General features: G+C 50.2%; 1 protein-coding gene across 9 annotated transcripts in view; it reads left to right on the forward strand.

The window, feature by feature from the left end:
• The window catches only part of HIF3A (hypoxia inducible factor 3 subunit alpha), a 53,321-nt gene extending 34,962 nt beyond the window's left edge, over positions 1-18,359 (forward strand). For all 9 annotated transcript variants that reach the window (XM_035116899.2, XM_035116904.2, XM_035116903.2 and 6 more), the window contains 9 exons: positions 564-670; positions 2,678-2,825; positions 4,850-5,010; positions 5,124-5,365; positions 6,390-6,485; positions 8,317-8,699; positions 9,825-9,936; positions 10,738-10,843; positions 11,341-18,359. In XM_035116899.2, the coding sequence (XP_034972790.1) occupies positions 564-670; positions 2,678-2,825; positions 4,850-5,010; positions 5,124-5,365; positions 6,390-6,485; positions 8,317-8,699; positions 9,825-9,936; positions 10,738-10,843; positions 11,341-11,492 (1,507 nt within the window). In that variant the 3' untranslated portion in view covers positions 11,493-18,359. The remainder of the gene's footprint in view (positions 1-563; positions 671-2,677; positions 2,826-4,849; positions 5,011-5,123; positions 5,366-6,389; positions 6,486-8,316; positions 8,700-9,824; positions 9,937-10,737; positions 10,844-11,340) is intronic.
• The last annotated feature ends 3,932 nt before the right edge of the window (positions 18,360-22,291 follow it).

Genomic DNA, 22,291 nt, shown 5'->3' on the forward strand with positions numbered 1-22,291 from the left:
CCCCAGGCTGACAAAATCCGGGATCAGACCATGAGCTGAGGCGGTCCTTTGGAGGCAGTTGGTGGGGAGCCTGGGGAACCGATGTTCTGGCACTTTCCAGGGACGGGCAATGTAGCGGCCACCTCCTGCTTGAGAATTAGGAGCTCTTTCGTGGCTCCGCTGGGTGTTTCTCCCACCCTACTTTGCCCTGGCAGTTTTTGAGGACCCCCCCCCCCAAGTTACAGGAGGAAGTGATGGACGAGAGGAAGATACTGGCGGTGACGGACTTCTCTGACAACGGGGGATTTTTCTGAGGGCAGTGAAGAAAGATGCTTGAGGGTTAGGGTCTTACGCAAAAACAGCTTTGCAAAGTCCGTCTGAAAAGCTGTATATAAATACTGGAAAATAATAATAATAATAATAATAATAATAATAATAAGGGAGTTGGTTTTGGTTGTCTGAGCCCCTTGGCTATTGATGTGGCGGTTCTGTAAAGGTACATGTGAACTGGAACAGTTGTCTCTACCCTTGCTTGGGTAGAGATCTTCCATGCTGCCTCTCTCACGCGCAATCTCCCCGGGCAGGATCGCAGAGGTGGCTGGTTACACGCCTGAAGACTTGCTGGGCTGCTCCATTTACGAGTATATCCACGCCCTGGACTCTGATTCTGTCAGCAAGAGCATCAACACCCGTAAGTTACACCTTCCCTGAGTCACACACACACACACACACACACACACACACACAGCAGGATCCTGATCTGGGGAAAACCATTCCCTGCAGCAAAAATGGAAAAGAGAAGAGCTTTGACTGCATTCGCGCGCCATACATTTATGATAGAACTTTAAAGAGTCATGGCTTCTCCAGAGAATCCTGGGAGATGAGAGTTGTTAGGCCCCTACGATCCCAGAGCTACAGTTCCCTGAGTGATTTAACCATCCATCCCTCTTCCCAGGGATTTTTGGGAACTGTAGTTCCGGGGGAGCAATGGGGTGTCCTAACAACTGTCGGCATTTTTAACCAACTGCAACTCCCAGAATCCTTTGGGGAAAACTGTGGCTGTTTAAAGTGGTATCATTGCAATTTAAACGTGTGCAGATGTGGCCTTCCTCCGGTTTGCTTTATTGCGACCTTGGCGCAGGGTACAGAATGTAGTATCAGGAATCAAAGCTCGCCATGGCTCTCACTTCTCCTAAACTATGTTTCTAGTCCTTAAACTTGAAGAGGTGTTGGGTAGAACCTCAGAATATAGAGATAGCTGGGAACTGCTTTCTCTGCCTTATTCTTTGCCTGTTTGTCTGCGGCTGGTGGAAGCAGGGTAAACGAAATGCCAAATGAACAGATATATGCTAATTTCACTTGCATGATTCGTGCCGGCTTGTGGATTCAACTTTTTTTTTTTTGGTGCAGAGTGTATATTTTTTACACACATTTAAGCACACGCAATATGGAACCAAACAGGACAGCTGCTGTGTCCTGGGCCTGTTCCTTCTGTTAATCAGGCATCGTAATACAGAGAAGCCGATTTCTTTGCAGCGTTGCCTGTCTCTATTTTAAAAAGCAAGTTCCTGGTCCTCATTATTTTAAAGGCAAAAACTGGGAAGCCGAAATCAACAGAGTTGGCTGATGCCTTTCTCGCAGCTCCCAGTTTTTCTTGCTTCCCCGCATACGCTGTCATTCAAAGTCCCTGTCGCTGTACATTCCCGGAAAAATTCCCCACAAATTCCCCAGCTTCCTTTCTTTCCCTTGTCACTGGCACTGAATGTAGAGTGGATTCTGAGGTGGTTGAGCCAACATGAAATGATGTTTCTAGCATAGTGGACCATTCATGTGCAGTGCTTCAACAAGCCGCAGGCAAGGCAGGGCGAGAACTCCTGTGGGGTCCCTTCGAAAGGGGGTGACTTAGTGAGTGGACACAATCTCTCCCATTTCTGCTGCAGATAAGAGCAGATCTTTGCCAACCTGGCATTTCCCCAGGTGTTTATTTTGGATTACAGCTCCCATGAAAACATGTTCCTGCTGGCTAGGGCTCATCTGAGTTGTCACCCGACACGGCCAAGCTGGCTGAGGCTCATGGGAGTTGTAGTCCAAGATGGCTCCGCTGGCTGGAGCTGGTAAGAGTTGGAGGCCACATTCACACTAAGCAGTCATGGCTTGCCGTAAGGAATTTTAGGACCTGCAGTTTGTTAAGTGTGCTGAGAATTGTTAGGAGACCGCTGGTATCCCTCCCAGAGCCGCAGTTCTCAGCATCAAGAGGGGTTGGTTGCTAAACCACCCTGGGAGCTGTAGTTCTGTGAGGGGAATAGGGGTCCCCTAACCACTCTCAGCACCCTTAACAACTAAATACAGCTCCCAGAATTCTTTTGGGGAAGCTGGGACTGTGTAAAGTTGTAATGCCTTAAATGTGGATGCAGCCCTAGCCCAACGCATCAGGAGGGCACCAGCGCAGCGAAAACTGCCTTGCAGGCATTTGAAGATGAGTCTGGAGAGGGCAAAGAGGGCAGTACAGAGTGGGACGTTCTGCGTCAAGAGGGACAAAATCTGCCTTGGTGGGGGGTTTCCAGTTCCGTAAGCGAGTAGCTTGTAAACAAGAGCGGCTGCTGCCTGTTCCGCCTTCCTGTCTCGCCCGCCTCCACCTCCCAGCTTATCCGTTTGTCTGTCTGTTCTAGACTGTCTGTGTTTCACTTCCTTCTGGTAGTGCTGAGCAAGGGGCAGGCGGTGACCGGGCAGTACCGTTTCCTGGCCAGGAACGGCGGCTACCTGTGGACCCAGACTCAAGCCACGGTCATCTCCAGCAGCAAAAACTCCCAGCCCGAGAGCATCGTCTGTGTGCACTTCATCTTGAGGTCAGAGTCGGGGAAGGGGTGGTGTGTCTCTTGTGTGTGTCTCCCCCCCCCCCCGCCCCCCGATGAATGAACAATCCTGGACTGGGAGGTTTGTAGGAATGGTGAATGTTATATAGAGATGCCCTGGAGGTTTTTTGTTTAGTTTGTTGGCGTGGTGGTGAAAAGAGCGGCTTAAATTTTCTTGCAATCAAATGACTATGGTCTTGTTATTACGTTCTCTAAATTGACAACATTCCCACTGTGGAGTCCTTTACCACTTACATTCCCTTTCCCACAGAGTGTTTTTTTAAAATTAATTTTAAGTATATACAGAAGGAAAACAAAGGAACCAAAAGTGTAAATTGTCACAGTCTTGGAGACCAGAAATATAATACCGCTCAGAAGGAACATTGAACTGTCATCTAGCACTAGGACTTTCAGTGAACAAAGGAAAGCACGCAACCCCGTGCGACTTTCTGATTTTTACCATTTTTGGAACTGATCTTGTGGCAAAGCTTCCGAGGAACGTGAAACCTCAGGTTTGGGGCATTGTGCTGTTTTTAAGTTACTCAGTGGCAGGTGATATGTTTCTTCGGAGGAAAGAAAGCCAGGGGCTTATCATCAGCTGCCAGCCACGAGGAATCCCCCTTGTTCCTAATTTGGTTTTGGGGAAGTAGCCTGGAGATATTGTCAACAACTCTAGACAGGGAGTTTCAGTCTGAACAGTAGTGTTGGGCAACATGGAGTTTGTGAATTGAGTTTTTAAGTACAGTCGTACCTCAGAAGTTGAACGTAATCCGTCCCGGAAGTCTTGTTTGACTTCCAAAATGTTCGAAAACCAAATTGCGGCTTCTGATTGGACGTTCGGGTTCCAAAAGAACGTTTGCAAAACTGGAACAAACAATCTCCTTCTTTGGAGGTCTTTAAGCAGAGGCTTGACAGGCATATGTCAAGAATGCTTTGATGGTGTTTCCTGCTTGGCAGGGGGTTGGACTGGATGGCCCTTGTGGTCTCTTCCAACTCTATGATTCTATGACTTCCAGTTTTGCGGCGTTTGGGAGCCTGTGCGCATTCTGTTGGGGCTTCTCTGGCCACTTTTGGAAACAGGGAGAGTGGACCAGGTGGACCCAGCAGGGCTCATCTTGTGTCCTTAAGTAACTGCATCCGGCTAGTTTATACAGGCAACTCCCCATTTACGCACATTCAAGGCACATGTGAACGTGCATGCTTGCATTACCGCAAACCCTGAAGTGGCACGAAAAGGGGCAAGAACGGCCCTAAAACGGGGGGGGGGGGAATGCAAGAAAACAATCTCACAAGCCTTTGCAAGTGCAATCCCAGGACCCCCTTGCACTGAGGCCTGTGGAAGAGTTGGAGTTTGAGCGAGGAACTTCGGAGGGAGCGATTGTGGTGGAGTTCAGTGGGTTTTTGCTATTTTTGAAAGGGTTTTTCAAGAGTTTCCAGAGGTGTAACTTGCTGGCTTTTTTCTGTGTCATTCCCAGTGTATGCGATTTCACTTAAATGCACAGTGCTTTGGAACGTAAACCCCACATAAGTGGGGAGTTACCTGTAGTTTAACACGACAGCCTCAAAACTGCTAATCAAAGCTCCCCAACACATGTCATAGCTGCGTCCTCATCGCTGGATAGCTCTGGGAGCTCTTATTCAGCAAAAGCAGAGGTTTGGAGCTTTCTCAGTCGTTGATTTGATGCCGACTGCGTTCCCTTTTTTTATTCTTCCGCCCAGGAGTAGAAATAATCTGCAGCCGCTGCCACTTTATGCATCAGAGGCCTTCTCAAGGCAAGGAGACAAGAGCTAGGCACCCACTTTGCTTGATAGCAAGCTGTGCCTCTGCCTTATTTTATTCTAAATGAATATTTACACACACACACACACACACACACACACAGAGAGAGAGAGAGAGAGAGTGTTGTAAATATTGGCAACCACACCGTCCCTGACCACTCAGGTGTCTGTGGTTGCCAGTTGCCTTGGCCCTGCCGTGCCCGGTTAACAACCGCCTTGCCTCGACGCCCTTTTTACAGCCAGGTGGAAGAGATGGGCCTGGTGCTCTCCTTGGAGCAGACCGAGCGGCAGGGGGAGCACCGCCGGCTGCCCCCGCCCTCCCTCGAGGGGCTGGACTCCGACGGGGCGCTTGATGACCTGGATGCCAACGGGGGAGACACCATCATCAACCTCAGCTTCGGTATGGAGCGGCGGCGGGAGTCACAGGCGGGAGGTTTTCTGCGGGGCAGGGAGGTCGGGAAACAAGCCAGACCCTCGCCTGTGATGCCGCCGCTCCTTCTTTCCTCTCCCCAGAGCTGCGTGGCCCCAAAGTCCTGGCCTTCCTGCGCCCCGCCAACATCAGCGAAGAGGAGCTCCAGCTGGACCCCAAGCGCTTCTGCAGCCCCGACCTCCAGAAGCTGCTGGGCCCCATCTTCGACCCTCCTGGGGCCCAGAGCCAAGCGCCAGGGACCCTGCGGGCAAGGCCTCCAGCCGCACCGCCCAAGCCTGCTCCGGTTGCCAAGAACGCTTCTGGAGGCAGGAGCCCAGTGGACCCGGTAAGGAGGCTGTGGAATTTGGGAGGAGAGCCCTTCTCCATGTGGGGTGAGTTTAGGGTGCAGGCAGGTGGCCTGCCTGGGGGATTTGGTACCTCTGAGGCTGTGTTGCAGAGACAGGGTCACCTGCTCGGAGGGGGAGAGGAAGAGGGTTATTTGGAGGGTTATTCCCTGCGCAAATGACAAGGGTGACCAGGCCTGTGCATTTAAGAATGTCGGAATGGCCCTGGATATGTCAGGCTTCAGGGAATCAGATCCCCCTCCCTCACAGCATGCTGCCAGTAATGGAAAGACAAGAAGCTCTTACCAGTGTCTTTTATTCAGTACTGCCTCTTGGGGTAATGGCGTTGCTCCGAGTTATCTCCTCCGCCCTTCCCTTCTCATCAACAGCACCACCCCGCTTACGGTGGCTCCTTAGGGCCGATTGCCTCTTCGCTCTCTGCTCTCCTACTTTCACTGCTCGCCGGTTTCTGGGAGAAGCGGGGTCTGGGATGCTCTCTAGTGATCAGCCAGCTGTTGCTGCTCTGCTTCTCCCGTTATTTCCCAGCCTTGCCCCTCTTCCCTCTCTGAGCTGTGACCCTCTGCAAACCACCGTTGTAAATCTATACTGTCCTCCTCTTCTTGGGAAGGTTCAGGAGATGGGAGAGGCGGTCTCCACCATTCATCCTCAGTCTGGTCCCTGACAGGTTCAGACCAAAAGCCCTTTTAGACCAGCATCCTGTCCTTGCAGCGGCCAACCAGGTCCCTGTAAGCAGAGCGCCCACAGTGTGTTCCTAACCTTGTGATCAGGTTTCCAGAGTCCCTAAGATGGTTGGAGGGTGCCTTGTACGCCTCCTTCCGGAAACTCCTGTGGCCAGACTGGTGCCAAATGCCTTGCTCTGCGTTCCTTTGGACGAAACCAAGTTTCCCTATAAGAAATGGGACTCTGCTTGAGATCCACGCTTGGAACTGTCGAAGGCTTGATCCTAGAAACATTGGCAAAGCGAGAGCATCTTCACCAATGTTTTGCTTTTGTTTCCGCCTCCAGGTCGAGCTGCCAGAAGAGCTGCTTTTTGACATGGAGAACGTGCAGAAGCTCTTCGCTTCCAGCAAGGAGGCTCAGTCAATGGAGACGGCCCTGCAGGTACCATTGGACAGGGAAGGCTCTCTGCTTTGGGGGCTCCCACCCTCGGACGGAGAGTGCTCAGGTCCATTCCCATGCGTGTTCGTTCAGTTTGGTACTGAACTCACTGACCTTCAAATGCCAGCGTTCATTTTATTTTTAAAAGCCCAAGTTTCTAGCCCTTAAAGTTACTGAAATGTCACAAGCCAGAGTGGGAGCCTTACGTCATCAGGGAGGGAGCAGGCTTCCAGTATCCAACACAATAAAGCAGTTGCTGCAAAGCAAGGAGGAGAGAAAGCCACGTGTACACAGGTAGAGGAAGTCATATTCAAGGTACGCAGGGTCCTGAGTGCCACACGCTTCAAGTATTTCAGCACTGGTTCAGTGCCAACAGCATGTGCGCCGAACATACAAATGGCTTTGTTTATGCCTAGTTGACTTAGATCATGGCTTAGATCGGTGCTGGGGATGTTGGGCTGCGGCTCCCATCGTTTCTGACTGTTTGCCATGCTGCTGGGAGCTGGCACCTTGAACTTGTTCTGTGCCCCTTCCCTCTCCTCCTTCGCGAGTGAGAGAAGGATTGTGAAAGCTTCCGGCTTCACTTCTGACGAAAACCACAGCTTTCTCCTACGTATGAACTGGAACTGTGATTTAGTGGGGGGAAACAAACCCAAGATATCAGCTTACTGTTTGATTATCCTGGTTTGTTTTCACTAACTAGAATTAGCATGAATTTCAGTTCCCCAAGTTTTCACTTGAAAGGGAAACTCTCCTCCTCTCGAGGAGACGGATGGGGAAGAGGTGCGGTTCATTCACTTGTCATTGAAGCTATGCTTTAGGTCACCTGAGGGCTGATGGGAATTGTAGTCCAAAACATCTGGAGGGCATCAGGATGGCGAAGGTTGGCATAGACTAGAGCTTTGCCGCCTCAACCAGTTGGCCTTTAAAGGTGTCACAGGACTTACTTAAAAAAAACAACCTCATATATTTTATATCCCTCTTAACAATTACAAAGTCTCTAGGCAGCTTACAAAAAATGAATGCAATATAGCAAATATAAAATCTATACAATTTTTTATGTACACTGATACCTCTAGTTACGGACTCTATCCGTTCCGGAGTGCCGTTCGCACCCTGAAAAGTCCGTAACTAGAGCGCCGCTTCTGCACACGCGTGCGGCGCGATAAAGTGCTTCTGCGCATGTGCGAAGAGCGCAGAATGCTTCTGCACCCCCCCGCCCGATAAAACCCAGAAGTATACACTTCGGGTTTGCCGGGTTCGCAAGCCGAAAAGACACAACATGAACCTAACGCAACACTACGTATGACTGTACAAAATACTTTTTTCCCTTGCAACAATTATTCCTAAACAATTATTTAAAAAACACTAATATGTGTTTTAAATTTTTTTTAGAATAGTTGTTCTCCCTTCTCGCCTAAATTCTATAGTACCTGTCAATTTAGGAATGTTGTGTTTAAAGAAGGAAAAAAAGGAATCTATGAGGCCGGCACCATCATTTGGCATCCTTGACAAGCTGATGAAGTCACTGGCCCCCACTGATGCTTGTCCTGAGTTTACTATTGCTATTATTTTATTATTATCTGGTGTCGTGAGCAGCAATAGACAGACTTGGTCTAGCCACCATTAAACTTCCCGCAGTGTTCTTGACATAGCTGTGTCTGCCTGTCACCAAGTAAGCCTGACCATTTCTGCCGGCAAAGCAGGGAGTTCATCAAAAGACATTTTGCCTCTTGAGAATATGAATTTTCGCAAGCCTCTCTGAAGCATATTCCCAACCCGTCCCCCGCAAACGTTTCCATTGCCGTTGACAGCTCTCTGCCGCCCCCTGCAGGACTACGAAGGCCTGGACCTGGAGATGCTGGCTCCGTACATCTCGATGGACGACGACTTCCAGCTCAGCAGCACTGACCACCCGCCCTGGCTGGCTGAGAAACGGGGTGGGGTCCTGGGGACGGGGACCCGGCCCACCTCGCCACCCCCACGGCCTCGCTCGAGAAGTTTCCACGGAGTCTCCCCCCGCCCGCCCGAGCAGGCCACTCTCCCCCGCTGGGGTAGCGACACCAGCCTGAGCCATCCCCGCCCTGTCCAGTCCCCAGGAAGCCCCCCATGCGGAGCAGAGCAAGTGGTGGAGATGGTGGCATCCGTTAAGATCCAGGCCGTGCAGGATGGGAGCGGTCAGAATGGCCAGGCGGCCTCTGTGGGTGGGAGGAAGAGGTAAGGGGAGGGTTGGCTTTTATATACCGGTAGCAGTTTTTAAATAAAAAGTGATAGGCTCCCCCCCGCCCCCGCCCCCGGGGGCAGCTTGCAAATGAAATGGTAAATTGGGAGCTGAAATAATAAAACCAACGCCCTTATTCCACTCTCAGAACTAGAGTTCACTGTGAAGAGGGGTTGATCGTTAAACCACTTTGACAATATTGCGCAAACCCTCACCTTTTAAATCTAATTTTAATATTTTATTAAGAGAATTTCATTTATGAAAAGATGGGGGGGGGGAGAAAAAAGAGAGAATGAAAGAAAAAATACATTACCATGTGTGAATATACAGATGTGTATATTCGTATCATTCTAATACATAATTGTCAGTAACCTAATACAGATGAAACTTGGAAAATTAGAATATTGTCAAAAAGTGCATTTATTTCAGTAATGGAACTTATTATTTTTTATTTTTCTTTTAATTTTTACAAATGCTTTCTTTTGGAAATTCCACAGTAACAAAACAAATAGTTACAATAATAGAAAAATAAACATCACTATTACATTTCATTAATCACATTCCATTTATAATTGACCCACCTAACGACAAATAATTACAATGACAACAAACAAAGCCTTGACATATCTTGCTTTGCATGTCATGCATCTATTTCATATATTGGTTTGACCTTTAAAGTTGCATTACTGAAATAAATGCACTTTTTGATGATATTCTAATTTTCCGAGTTTCACCTGTATATTCTGCGTAAACTCAATCCAAAGAGGAGTTCCCACAACCCTAACAAACTACAGCTCCTAGAATTCTTTTGGGGGAAAGCCATGCCTGTTTACGAGGAGTGTCATTGTGCTTTAAATTTGGCCTCAGTTTCTGGCAGTGTTTTAGGATGAATTCTTATTTTTTTTTAATTAGGTAAGCGGGGGGAGGATGTTAGATGATAATTTTTAACTCCTGTTCTTTGTGCCCATGTTGGATCAAATTTTTTATCTGTAAGCCACCTTGAGTTCCTCCAGGGAAAAAGGTGGGGTATGAATAAATAAATAAATACATAGGTAACTTTGTCTGAGCATAATCTCATATCATCTTCTTTCTCCCACCTCCTTCCGCCATTCACCCAACAGGGCCCGGGAGCTGAGTGTGGAGGAAGAGAGAGATGTTTTCCTGGAAGCAGGGCTCCCTAAGCGCACCCGTGGCCTGGAGCCCGATGGCTTCTTGATGCCCTCTCTTAGCCTGGTAGGTGCTGAAATTACCTGTCCATAGGAGGGAGGGAAGCCTCTTCCAATCCATTTCCGCCAAAGCTCCCTGCTGCGGCCGATGGCTCCTTCCCAGATCACAGGAGGCTCCTTTGCTCCTTACCTTTCTGTGGCTCAGTGGCAGGGCATCTGCTTGGCATGCAGAAGGTTCTCGGTTCAACCCCTGGCCTCTCCAGGTGGGGCTGGGAGAGAGCCACTTCCTGGAACCCTGGAAGAGCCTCTGCCAGACAACACAGACCAACAGTTGCGAACTTCCACCCTGTAGAGGCTGTTTCCCCCAATGTCACTTTTGACGTTGTCTATTAGGTGTTATGGCAGGGTTAAATCCTGCGTTGGCTGCGGGCCTCTGGTCCCAGCAGTGAACGGCAGTGCGCAGTCAGACCAAGCAGGATTTGACCCTCGTTTATCAGCTGCATAGGATCCCCTGTTAAGTAGATGGGGTTGAGAAAATACTCCCTTTATGCTTGCAATTCTGAGACACGCTCCTCTCAAAATCAGGGGTGCATCAGAATCTCCAGCTGAAAGAGAAGATTTTTAAACCACTGTTTCAGCAAGGGGATCCATGGACCACTCTGCTAAAGTTGGGGGAGGAACCCTTCCCTTTCAGCAGCACCTTTGCAAGGTGCTTTGAAGACCCAACTCAGGGATTTCAAAACACTTTTTACATGATGCCACGGTAACACCATGTGGTCAGCAGGCGTACCGCCCCCCCCCCGCCCCACCGACCCAGATGAACCAATGGCCTGGCTTGACCTAAGCTTCCTGTGCCCCCCTCCCCCAGGGTTTCCTGCTGAGTGTGGAAGAATGTTTGGATGCCAAGTCCGAGCGGGGTTTTGGGGGCACCATGTCCCTGGGCAGGAAGCTTCTGTCGCTGGAGGAGCCGATGGGTGAGTATTGTGCAGTTCTGATGGGGTGAAGCAACAAAATATTCGAGAGGGGCCGGGCTCTCCCAAAGTTGGCGGGCACTGCCATTCAAATGATGCGTGCATGCCACATCCTGCAGTCGATTATGTGGGTGGAGCCCCCAATATTTCATTCAAGTTGCCACCCCAATACCTTTTGAAGACCACATCTTTTTTAAAAACAACAACAGTGGGTTCTATCGCCGCTAGGATTTCCGCTTGTGCAGCGTGACTTTCTCCTCTTCCCCCCTCATGCGCCCCTAGATCTGTTCTCAGGGTTCCTCCAACCCTCCAGAGCAGATTTGGGAAGGTGAGGAGGAGGAGGAGGGGGAAGTCTGGTAAGCGGATACCCTTGCGCTGCGGGGGACGCGGGGGGCCAGGTGCCTCCCCAAACAGACAAAAATCGCCCTCCCCTCTCCTGACTCCTGGCCTTTTCTCTCTCCCTGTCTGGGTCTCCCTCCTTTCCCTCCCCACCCATCCAGGCCTCCTGGGGGACATGCTGCCATTTGTGGTGGACGGACCAGCCCTCTCTCAGCTGGCCCTGTTTGACGCCGAGGACGAGGCCTCCGTGCAGAGCGGGCAGCATTTTCAGCTGGGGGAGGAGCTCCTGGTGGAGCTGGACCAGGCCACCTGAGGTGGTGGCCCCGCCGCCGCCGTCACGCCACACTCCTGCTCCGCAGATGGGACAAAAACAGAACCAAACCCCACCCAAAACCACCCATGAGAGGCAGAGGAGGGGAGTGGGGCCCTCCTTCCTTCCCTCCTCCTCCTCCAACCATCCCCCACCCCACCCAAACGCCCTGCTCTCTCTCTCTCTTTGCCACCCCCAAATCTCCGCCGGCATCCTTGGAACTCTTCCTACCTCAGTCCTGTCCTGTCCTCATCGCGCAGCCTCTCCCCTCCGGAGACGGCGAGGGAGGAAGGCTTAGCCGAACTTAGGAGCCAGCGTTCGTAGGGACTGTCTGTCCCCTGCCCCACTCCAAACCAGCTCCCCCCTCCCCCCCCAAAAAAATATTGGTGCTCACGTATCCTCTTTTCTTGAGATGGGAAGCAGAAGTGGGGTGGAAGAAAAGGAGTTGGGGGCCCATATTAAGCCTCCTCACAGGATGAGTCCGTTCTGTCAAATCCCCCCAAATTGAGAGGAGAGTAGGGGCGAAGGGGTGGTCAGGGATTGGAGACAGGGGTGCCGCGCTCCCCTGAGAAACGAGGGAGGCAGGGTGATGCCTGAACATGGAGGGAGCCGCCCCTCCTCTGTGACCCTCCTGCCGGCTTCCATCACGAGTTCACCCATTCCGGAAGGAACTGGGACCACCCAAACACAGGAGGCAAACTTTAGGGTTGGGCAGCACTGGGCTTGCTCTTGCACCGCCAAGACTTAGGGAGGGAGCTCTTGCCTCTCTGATGTCCCAGAATCCTTCAGGGGAGCCTCTTTGGCGACAGTACCATACTCATTTATCTCCCCTAAGCTCTTGCCTCATAAAAGAGATCAGGGAGCACTTCTGGGGAAGACAGTTTTGGCCAGGGTAGGGTGTTATTCAAGCGCCCCCCGGCCCCCTTGTTCCCGATCGTCCGGACCGAATTTCCCCCGGAAGTGGCCCAAAACTTAAGAGATGGAAATGAATTTCTTCTAGAGGAGAGGAAGGTAACCATGGTGCTCTGGCCGAATTTTTTGACCCGGTTTAAAGGTCTGTTTACGCTTTTAAAAAGAGGCCGAAATGTTTCTGGTGGTCAAGCGACCACAAGTTTTAAAAGGTCTAGAAACTTGAACGTATTGTACAGGGAGCAGAAATATTTTCTTCTTAAAAACAAAAAAACACCCTATTTTTTTTAAATAAAAAAAGAGATAGGATTATATATCTTGCTTCTCCCTCCCCAGATATATTTCTAATTTTTAAGAAGTCCTTCCTTCCCCCCCTCCGCACTTTGTCACTACTTAGGGGTGGTTGGGTTGCTTTTGGGGGGGGGCGGAGTTTGTTGAATCCTAAAAATGGGCGAGATCTGTGCAGGCCACTCCCCTCCCCATCCCCCACCCCACTCTCACAAATCTTGGCACCGAAAAAGGTGGGTTTCTAACCTCAAGGTAGCCACAGGTAGGTGGGCAGTGGATGATGATTTTGAAATTCTAAAAGGAAAGTTTAAGGAGCCTAGATGTTGCTTTCACAATCTGAAACTTTTAAAGACAATCTTTAGAAAGTTCCTGAATTTGAAATGGGGTGGGGTGCGGAGGCTGACCTATTTTTTAAAAAATTAGGATTGGGAACTCGCCACAAAGATCACATTGGTTCTTAAACAAAGCAAATTTGGAGTGCAATCAGTCTAAATATAGGTTGCCAGGAAATGGCATTTTTGCCAATAGTTCTACTTAAAACAGGGCGGAAAGGGACATTTGAAAGAGGAAATCTCCCTCTTTCTCGCGTTTTTTTGCCCCCTGATCCTGAACGCGTTTACACGTTGAGACTTAACTTCTGACTAGGATTGAGGATTCCCACCCTTCACTCTTGCTTTTTTTTAAAAACAGCCTGATCTTGCACGTTTACTCAGAAGTATGCCCCCATGGTGCTCTCTGGGCTTGTTTGCTTCTGGGTTAGCATGCCTAGGATTGCAGCTTAGTTGCATCATGCACTGTCAGCATGGAAAGGTTGGTCATTCTTGGCTCCTGCGAAAAATAAAACAAAGGCAGAAGTTTTGCGATAAGACTCGCAAAACCCCGTGACTTGAAGTCGCATTTGGCACCAGTTTTTTGGTTTTGCGCTTCAAAATGAGCTACTTTTCCATTCTGCCCAAAGAGGAAGAGTTCTGCGTAACTCAAAACCTTGCATAACTCCTGCACTAGCAAACGTCGCCTAAGATTGAATTGCCTTACCTCTTTTATACCCTTTTGGTATAAAAGGCCACCGTAGTGTTAGCTGGCGCTCATAGTAGGGTTGCTCCACATTTTAGGAGGGATGGGGCTTCCTCTGCCTCTTTAATTATTACCCAGAAAAGAGAATATTGGCAAGTGCAGCTTCCTCCACCCTTGACCGGTCGGGGAAGCCTCACTAGCTAGGATTCCCCCCATCGACACCATTCTTAAAATCACAGGAACCCTTTTCCCACAGAATTGCTGGCGGCCGTCTAGTTGAAAGCCCGTGTGGTGGGAAAATTTTCCCAGTAGTCTCCAATTTAGAAACAAAAGCCTCTTTCTCTTTTCCTTCTTTCTTTCTTTTTTCTTTAAAAAACCCCCTGACAATTCAGTTGCTTAGTCCTTGATGCCGTTACTTTAACCACAACTTTTAGGAGTTTTGTGTCTGTTTTTTTAAAAAAATGAGTTTTAGACCCGGTCCCAAGCCAGGCTTAATTACTGCAGCTCACTTCCCCGTCCCTGCAGTCCAGAGCCCTCAGATGTGAAAACAGGAGCGTAGGAGACCGTGCAAGTCAGTGTTTTGCACGGCCGTCTGTGTCTGTACGTGTGTGTTTGTGCATGCCAGCCTGGCTCACCCGTAGCTGGGCCACCCTAGTTACCCTCAGTGGCACATGACTAAGCTGGGGGCGTAGCAGTTTTCCAGGGAGAGAGCCGCTCTCTCAACACCCTCCCACAAAAAAAAAGCTTTCCCTTCTCTTTCTGCTGCCTGCCTCATTCCCTCAAGATCCCAGAGCAAATCCTGGGAGTTCACTCAGAGGTAGGAGAGGGCTGGAGGCCCTACAGCAGGGGTCAGCAACCTAAGGCCCATGGGCCACAAGCTGCCCATGGGGGTCGTTTAACCGGCCCACAAGCCGCCCCTGAACAGAGCCTCCTGCTCGGTGAGTCCCCATGCGCTGTGCTAAACAAGCACAGCACTGCGCAGGGATTTGCTTTTGCAGTGCCGAAAATCACGTCTGTGCAGATGCAGACGCTGAAAATCGCGGGCGCAATCCAGCCCATGGAGGGATCTCCGTTGGAGTGAACTGGCCCAGGCAAGGTAAACCTTGCCGACCTCTGCCCTACAGATAGGAAAAGGAGATTTGGGACATTGCGGGTCCCCTGGGGTCAGCCTCTGCATGCAGATCTTGCACTGATCCACCCCAGGTAGGGGTTAATTCAGAAAGTTTGATTTAGACAGAGAAACTGGCAAGGATTTGGCGGGGACCCCTGCTTCCATCCCAGCTGGGGTGATGCACGTTTTGCAAGAATGCCTGCGATGCCAGGATCAGGACCCTTGTCACTGAGGCGGGTGGGGAGTCAAAAAAGAGTGCTCTCTCTCTTTCTTTCTTTCTCTTTCTCTCTCTTTCTCTCTTTTTCTTTTCTCGACGAGCCGCATTGAGAATTGCAGTCTGAGAGGGACGAATAGCTGCCCTTGAAACCACTTTTGCCTCGTCCGCCATTCACCTGTGCCTTCTCGTTGACAATTTCACCAGCACCAAAAGAGAGAGAGCGTTATATACGTAGATAAATACACACATAATACGGGGGGGAGAGGGAAGAAACAAAATACCCAACCCTCTCCGATATCTTCCGAGTTGGTGAGGGCAACTGTCAGTGGCACGGGAGAATGGGGGGGGGCTGGGAAACGGGCTGCCGTTTTCCCCGGGTCTACTCCCCACCTCTGCCCCCAGAGCAAGGGGAAAGAGGCGGTTGGGGAGGAAACCGCCCCATACACAACTGCCTCCCTGTTCCCAAACACACCTTCCTCTCCCCGCATACAAACCACCCCCACCCCCCGCCTCACGCCAACTTCCAAGCAAGGAGTTGGCGTGGCACGAGGGGAAGGGGGGGCGAGCGGAGAGCTGGGTAGGAGTTGCAGACGCAAGGCACCGAGATCTAGCAACGCAGACTGTTCAATTTCATTGCGAGCAAAACGCACACACAGACACACATGCACACGTATATACATAGATATTGCATACACACATGTGTAGAGAGACACAAATGCACCGATACCTGCACACAAGCATGCGCAATCTCACAACGATGGGCCGCGTTTGGCCCAGGCAGCTCTTTTCTCCGAAAGCCGCAGTTGAACCACACGCACAGAACAATAGAATTCCCAAGCCAGGTGAAGAACACAGGATGTTACGTCTATCTTTTCTCTTTTTAATTATTGCGATTGTTCTAATTGTTGTTCTTCTGATTCCTGACCCGTCGTTGTTTACCCCTCCCTCCCTCCCTTAACCTGGTTTCGTTGTGTTTCTTATCCAAGAGACTTTGGTGAAACGACTATGGCACCACCCTTTTTATTATGGTTAATGTCGTCGTTCTGGTAGGGTTGTAGCTGTTTTTTTAATTTCCTCGTCCGCCCCCAAAGCCTGGCGCTGCGCCCTCTGCCGCCGCCCCCTCCTTCGAATTTTAACTAGTCCTGCTACTTTTGTAGAGGAAAGAAAGAAGAAGAAGGGAGGACAAGAGGGGTTGTGTCTCTTTCGTTCCTGTGACCAGCACTTGTTCCACAAAACCTCAATCCCCACCGGCTGTCGTTTTCCTACAGGGCGGCTTCTCTCGCCCTCTCAGTGGCATTCCTGGCGCGGCAAACCCGGGCCACGCCCTGCTTCCTCCGGGGACGTGTCATGCGGACCACGCATGAGGTGCTAAACTATACACGCAAAAGCTGTGATAATCCTGTCCCCGGCGGTGGTTGTTTAAGGCCACGCTGTGGCTGTGGTGCTCTCTCTTCACACCTCCCTTCCACCTGCGATGGCTGCAAACCCGGGTCCTCTGCCCTCACTCAGCTCTCTGACCTCGTATTGGCAACGGGTAGCCATACCCCAGTGCCATGGTGCTCAGCTCACTTCCTTGTCCCTCCGTCTATGTCTCACGCACGCACACTCAAAGGGAATTTTGCCAGGCAGCAGCAGCAGCCAGCCAAAGAGCCAGCAAGGCTTTCAAGCCCGGGCGGAAGGCAGAATTTCGGCAGGTTGCCAGGGACCGGCCTGCAGATTGCAGCTCCTGGGGAAACTCCATGCAGGAGGAAGCCCTGGAGGGTTGCTGCCAGCCAGTGTCCGTAACGCTAAGGCAGCTTCTTATGATGCCCTGTAACTCAACTGCGATCGCAGCGCCGGGACAGGGAGAGGCTCCTCATGCTTGAATTCTGCCTTCTGTGTAACTCAATGCCACGGGCACCTTTTCAGGGTCCAGGCCTGGCCACCCTCGGCCGGGAAGGGTGTGCTCTCGCCGAATTGTCCACCGCTGCCACAGTGCAGCCAGATGAAGGCGACCTCGTACCCAAAGACCGCCACGCCCTGCCTCCAGCTAGAGAGGCCCTGGTGCTCCACCCCTCCGGCTAGCGGAAGGGGTGGCTGGGCCACTCAGAGGCTGTGGCCCCCTTCCCTCCCTCCCTCCCTCTGGCTGTTGCGCTGCCCTCCGGGCCTGGTTACCGGGCTGCACAACGGCGCCCCTCCTGTGGCCAGTCATGGTGTGCGTGGGCACAGCCATCTTGCCGGGAAACCCTCGAAGGAGAACCCGCTGCGTTTTATCGCAGCGCAAATGTACACTTTTACAAGAGACACAACCGCCTCCCCTCCCCATGCTTACACACGCACATTGCTCCCTGCCCCCCGCCCCAGCGTTTGTCATGGCCGGCCAGCACAGAATGGAAAATTCAGTGCGTTCAAACTGTCTCCTGAGGAACCGCCTTCTGAAAGGCCCCTCAGAGAGAGAGAGAGAGAGAGAGACATAAGAGGACAAGCAGTCCTGAAAGAAAACCTGCCTGCCAGTACTGACCGTCCCCTGCACCAGGAGAGCATAGTGGGCGTCTTCTAAGGCACACTTGGTTCAACTTTGGTGATAACGAGGCCCATGAACCAGAATCATGGGCAACGTGGAGAGGATTCCCTGAAGGAAGAGAGCTTTCGGGGGTGTGGAATCACAGAACTGAAATCTTGGATAAGGTCATGGCCTTGCAGACTTGAAAACTGAGGCCCACGGTGCTTAGAACTCCTTTACCTGGGATTGCATCCGTTGTTAGCCGTACTAGGGGAGTAGACACATTGAAAACGAAGGACCACAACGGGCCCATTCATTTATTAGAACTAAGCCAGCTGCAAAACGCACACTCCAGGGTTGAGAATGCCAGCAAGCTTTGATTTTACGCTAAAACCGAGGCAACATTTTCTGGGCCCAGAGGAAAACTGAGCAGTGCCACTCCCAATGAGTCTTTGCTGCTCTTGGGCGGGAAGCGGTCAGTCTGGCATTTTTTGAGGCACGGTGATAACCCAGAAGGAACCCGCAGCTGACTGGCAGGTCGGTCTGCGTGGGTCGTGAAATCGGTACTCAAGTCTGTATTGCCGGAAGTGCTGACTGGCTATGACAAGGGGGTGTAGGAAGGGCTTCCTCGAAGGGGAGCACACCGTAGCAGGCTTCAGCGTCTGTAAAGGCTTTGGGGATTTGTTTATATATATAATTTTTTTTTTCAGAAAAGAAGAAATCTATATATTGTTCCCTCTACCCTTGTGTGTGGTTAATTTTTTTCCTCTCTGTGGCGGGATCAGATTTGCCCCCTGCCTCGTCTGTATCTATCGCTGTTGTGAAACATAAAATACGTCTGGTAACATACATGACAGTCTCGGTGTGTCTTTTTTCCCCACAAAAAAAAAAGGTTCGCTGAATGATAAGGGACGAGTGCCAGTTGAGCAAGCCACTTCAAGGGGGACGGTGGCAGGTTGAGAGTGATGGGTCTGGGTTGAAGAATTGGCCCATAAAATCCCAAAACTTTGCAACCAACCACACAGGAAAATAAGGATTAGCATATATATTTTTGATGTCATTTTAGACGTGCGCTAAACAGCTCCTCATATTTACACTTCAGATACTTCTTTCATAATTGTGATGACCCCTTTAAATTATTTCCAGAGGGGGGTCTCTATTTCAGAAAAAAAAAATCCCAGCCAAGTATGTAGCTCTCCTTTAAAAGACTTCTTTGTTATGGTACGAGCTTTTGTAGACTACAGTACATCAGTGTTATCCTGGCCTGCTGGCATCCACATTACTTTTTGGGCAGGTGTGGATTAGGAATGGTGAGGGAGTGAAATGAAATGCAGAAAGTACATTTAGATAGTGATCATTCGCAAAATCTTTGATAACACAGCCATCTTAGCATTGGTAAGCCAATTAAAACATGGGAGTGTGATAAGAATCCGTTCTCCTGGTTCAATCTGCAATTGATAGCATTTACCCTTCATTTTCATGAATTACAATTTATTGCAAGAAGACCCATTGTAAGTATGGTATATGATATGAATCATAAAAAGTGAGAGTAATAAAATTGTTTTAACTTTGTCAACATTTTAACAGTGTAAAACTAAAGAATACTCCATTTCATTTGCTCACTTTTTCTTAAATTCTGCACTAATAGCAAGCACTTTTGGGGAGGTGGTGGGGAGGTACACAGCACCACGAGGAACAGAATACGAAAGCTTTGGAGAGAAGCTTATAGCATCCCATCGCCAGCCTCTCTCTCTTGGCTGGCCATTCGCTGAGATACAACTTGATTGTTTAGTACTGCATATAATCTGTTGCAAGTACCTTAGAGTTTGTTTGATCGAAAGGCCGGATCATAGAAATGGACGTTCACCAACCTTTGGGTACATTTTGAGAGTTCTGGGGGTGCCAGTCACAAAATAGCTGCAATGGGGACGAGACATAACACACTCTGGCTGCTGGTGGTGTATGTGGGCATAACACAAAATTAAGAGAGAAACATCCCTGGCAACTTTAGGCTTACCATGACTCTGTGGTTTTATGTGCACACATTAAAGGTGTTGCTGTCTAGTAGCAACAGGAAACATTCCTTGGCCCAGAAAGAATACACTTGCAGATCACTGAAATCACTTAAAAGCTGCCGGCACATTTTGCTCCATAACTTTCTAGGAGGACTGGATAGTGTGTGTGTGTGTGTGTGTGTGTGACTTGGGCACCAGTGAAAGCCTTTTACAGGAGTCAGTTTGCCAACCTCTGATTTAAATACACAATATAGGTAAATATTAACATGGATAGCTAAACACAGGGCGGGGCAGGGGTAGTATTTGTGGTTAGACATATGGCATTCTCACCGTCTATCCCACATTCCACCAGAGTTTTCAAAACAGCACACGCTAGCACGCTAGCTGGATGATGCATAATTTTCCAAGTATGACGTTACCATAAACAGATGCAGAAGCCGTCGCCAGCCCTTTGAGGCGGGGCTGGCGTGCGGGACTCTCTGGAAGTCTGCTTTGACATTCTGTAACTGCACGGCTCGTGTCTGGCTCAAATCTAAATCCTGCTCTGGGAAGGCAGCGTAAGGGAAATGAGTCACTGGGCCATTGGAAATTGAGCCAGAGCAACTGTCATTGAATGCAGTGGGGGTTGATACAGGCCTTGAGAGTGTCTGGCTGCAGCATACTACCCAGCCAGTACTCTTTTGAAACAGGTTCTTCTAAGGAACCATAGAATTGTAGAGTTGGAAGGGACCCCAAGGGTGATCTAGTCCAACCCCCTGCAATGCAGAAATCTCAGTTAAAGCATCCATGACAGATGGCCATCCAACATCTGCTCAAAAACCTCTAAGGAAGGAGAGCCCACAACCTTCCTGAGGGAGACTTTTCCACTGTCAAACAGCTCTTATTGTCAGAATGTTCTTCCTGATGTTAAGTCGGAATCTTCTTTCTTGTAACTTGAAGGCATTGGTTTGAGTCCTACCCTCTAGAGGAGACGCAAACAAGCTTGTTCCCTCTTCCATGTGACAACTATGCAGTGGTACCTTGGTTCTCAAACTTAATCCGTTCCGGAAGTCCATTCCAAAACCAAAGCATTCCAAAACCAAGGCGCACTTTCCCATAGAAAGTAATGCAAAACGAATTAATCCGTTCCAGACATTTATAAACAACCCCTGAAACAGCCATATTTTAACATGAATTTTGCTCTCTAACGAGACCATTGATCCATAAAATGAAAGCAATAAACAATGCACTGCAGTCACACCATCAGTCAATCAATCAGTAGCTGAACTGGGTTCTACACAGCCACTTAAAACAAAGAGCCACAAAAACGCAAAATAAATAGCGAAAACAGACAGAACTCCGCATAACACTCAAAACGGAAGTGTGGCACTCAAAATGGAGCATGTTCAGCTTCCAAAAAAAGTTTGCAAACTGGAACACTTCCACGTTTGCAGTGTTTGAGTACCAAGGCATTTGAGAACCAAGGTACCACTGTATATCATCTATTATATATATACTAGGGACTCTGCCCTTGCTCCTCTGCTCCCCAACCCCACCTACTCCCTTTTGCCAAACCCCCACCCACGTTGCTAACTCCCCACCCTCCACAACTGAAGCCCTCTCCCACAGCTCTTTCCACTCACGGTGGGAAGGTTTAACGGGGGGGGACCCTTCTTGCAGCGGCTTGGCAACCTGAGCAACTTGCAGGGCCAGGGTCTCCTCACCCTTCCATTAAACTTCACTGTGGGTGCATTTCAGCTGGGCTGGGCTGGCATTTCTCACAGTGTAGTTGGTTTAGCTGTCCGCCTGCAGAGTGTGGTGACATTTCACATTCTTGTGTGTGAGCCAGGGGTGCCAGGTTCCCCTCGATCCCTGTTAAGTGTTAGAATTTAATCAAGCATTAAGAGAGTGGCAGATGCAAATGGGTGGAGCCCACCCTGAGCTCTGAGTTGGTGGGCAGAGACAGAAGTGCTTTGAGTTTTTAGGATTTTGGTCAGCTGTGGCATGTTCCAGGAGAAAAGGCTGGCAGCCCGTTAAACACAGCAAGCAGAAGCAGAGAGACAGAGGGGCCGTGACTGTTTTCTGCCGGCATTCAAAACTGGCCACGAGAGAAGCAAGAGCCTCTTGGAGTGTAATGCTTTGAGCCCCTCCATCATAGGCTGAGATTGTATATACTGTATGTGTAAATAATATTTTGTAGGTTGCTCTGGATTCCTAAAGGACGAAGGTTCCCTTCAATAAATAAACAGCGTCCGATTTGTGATTTAGATTGCCGTCCACCGGCCCCCCGCATGCATCAGCATCGTTCCACAGGATCTCCCTCTTTGCACTGGTCCTCCCCCTCCGCTGTCTTCCAACGCAAGTGACGCGCTCAGAGGACTACAGGACGTCCCCTGCCAGCTGCAAAGAGGCACGGGCCAGTGACATTCCACCTTGCTCTCGAAGCCGGCCTAGCCTAACAAAGCAACCAATCGTGGCTCCCCGGGCACCACTGCAACCAATCGTGTAACGCCGCCTTCTTAGGCTGCCGGCCTATCATGGCGCTAGTTCCGCCTCCATTCGCCCGGGAGGGCGCTCTAGGTCGGTGTCTGAGGCAGGAATCCTCTCTGCTCCCCTCTCTGTGGTTTGGCGCGTCGCTCAGGCCCCGCCTCCTCGGCGCGAGAGAAGGGAAACCACCAGGATTCCAGGTTCGGTTCTGCGCATGGGCGCTAAGCGCCCCCTCCCTTTTCCTCCGCACGTCGGTCAAGTGACGTCCCCGCCGGCTCCGCCCCCCGCTCCGCGCTCTTT

The sequence above is a fragment of the Zootoca vivipara genome, chromosome 6, assembly GCF_963506605.1.
Source record: "Zootoca vivipara chromosome 6, rZooViv1.1, whole genome shotgun sequence".
NCBI lineage: Eukaryota > Metazoa > Chordata > Lepidosauria > Squamata > Lacertidae > Zootoca > Zootoca vivipara.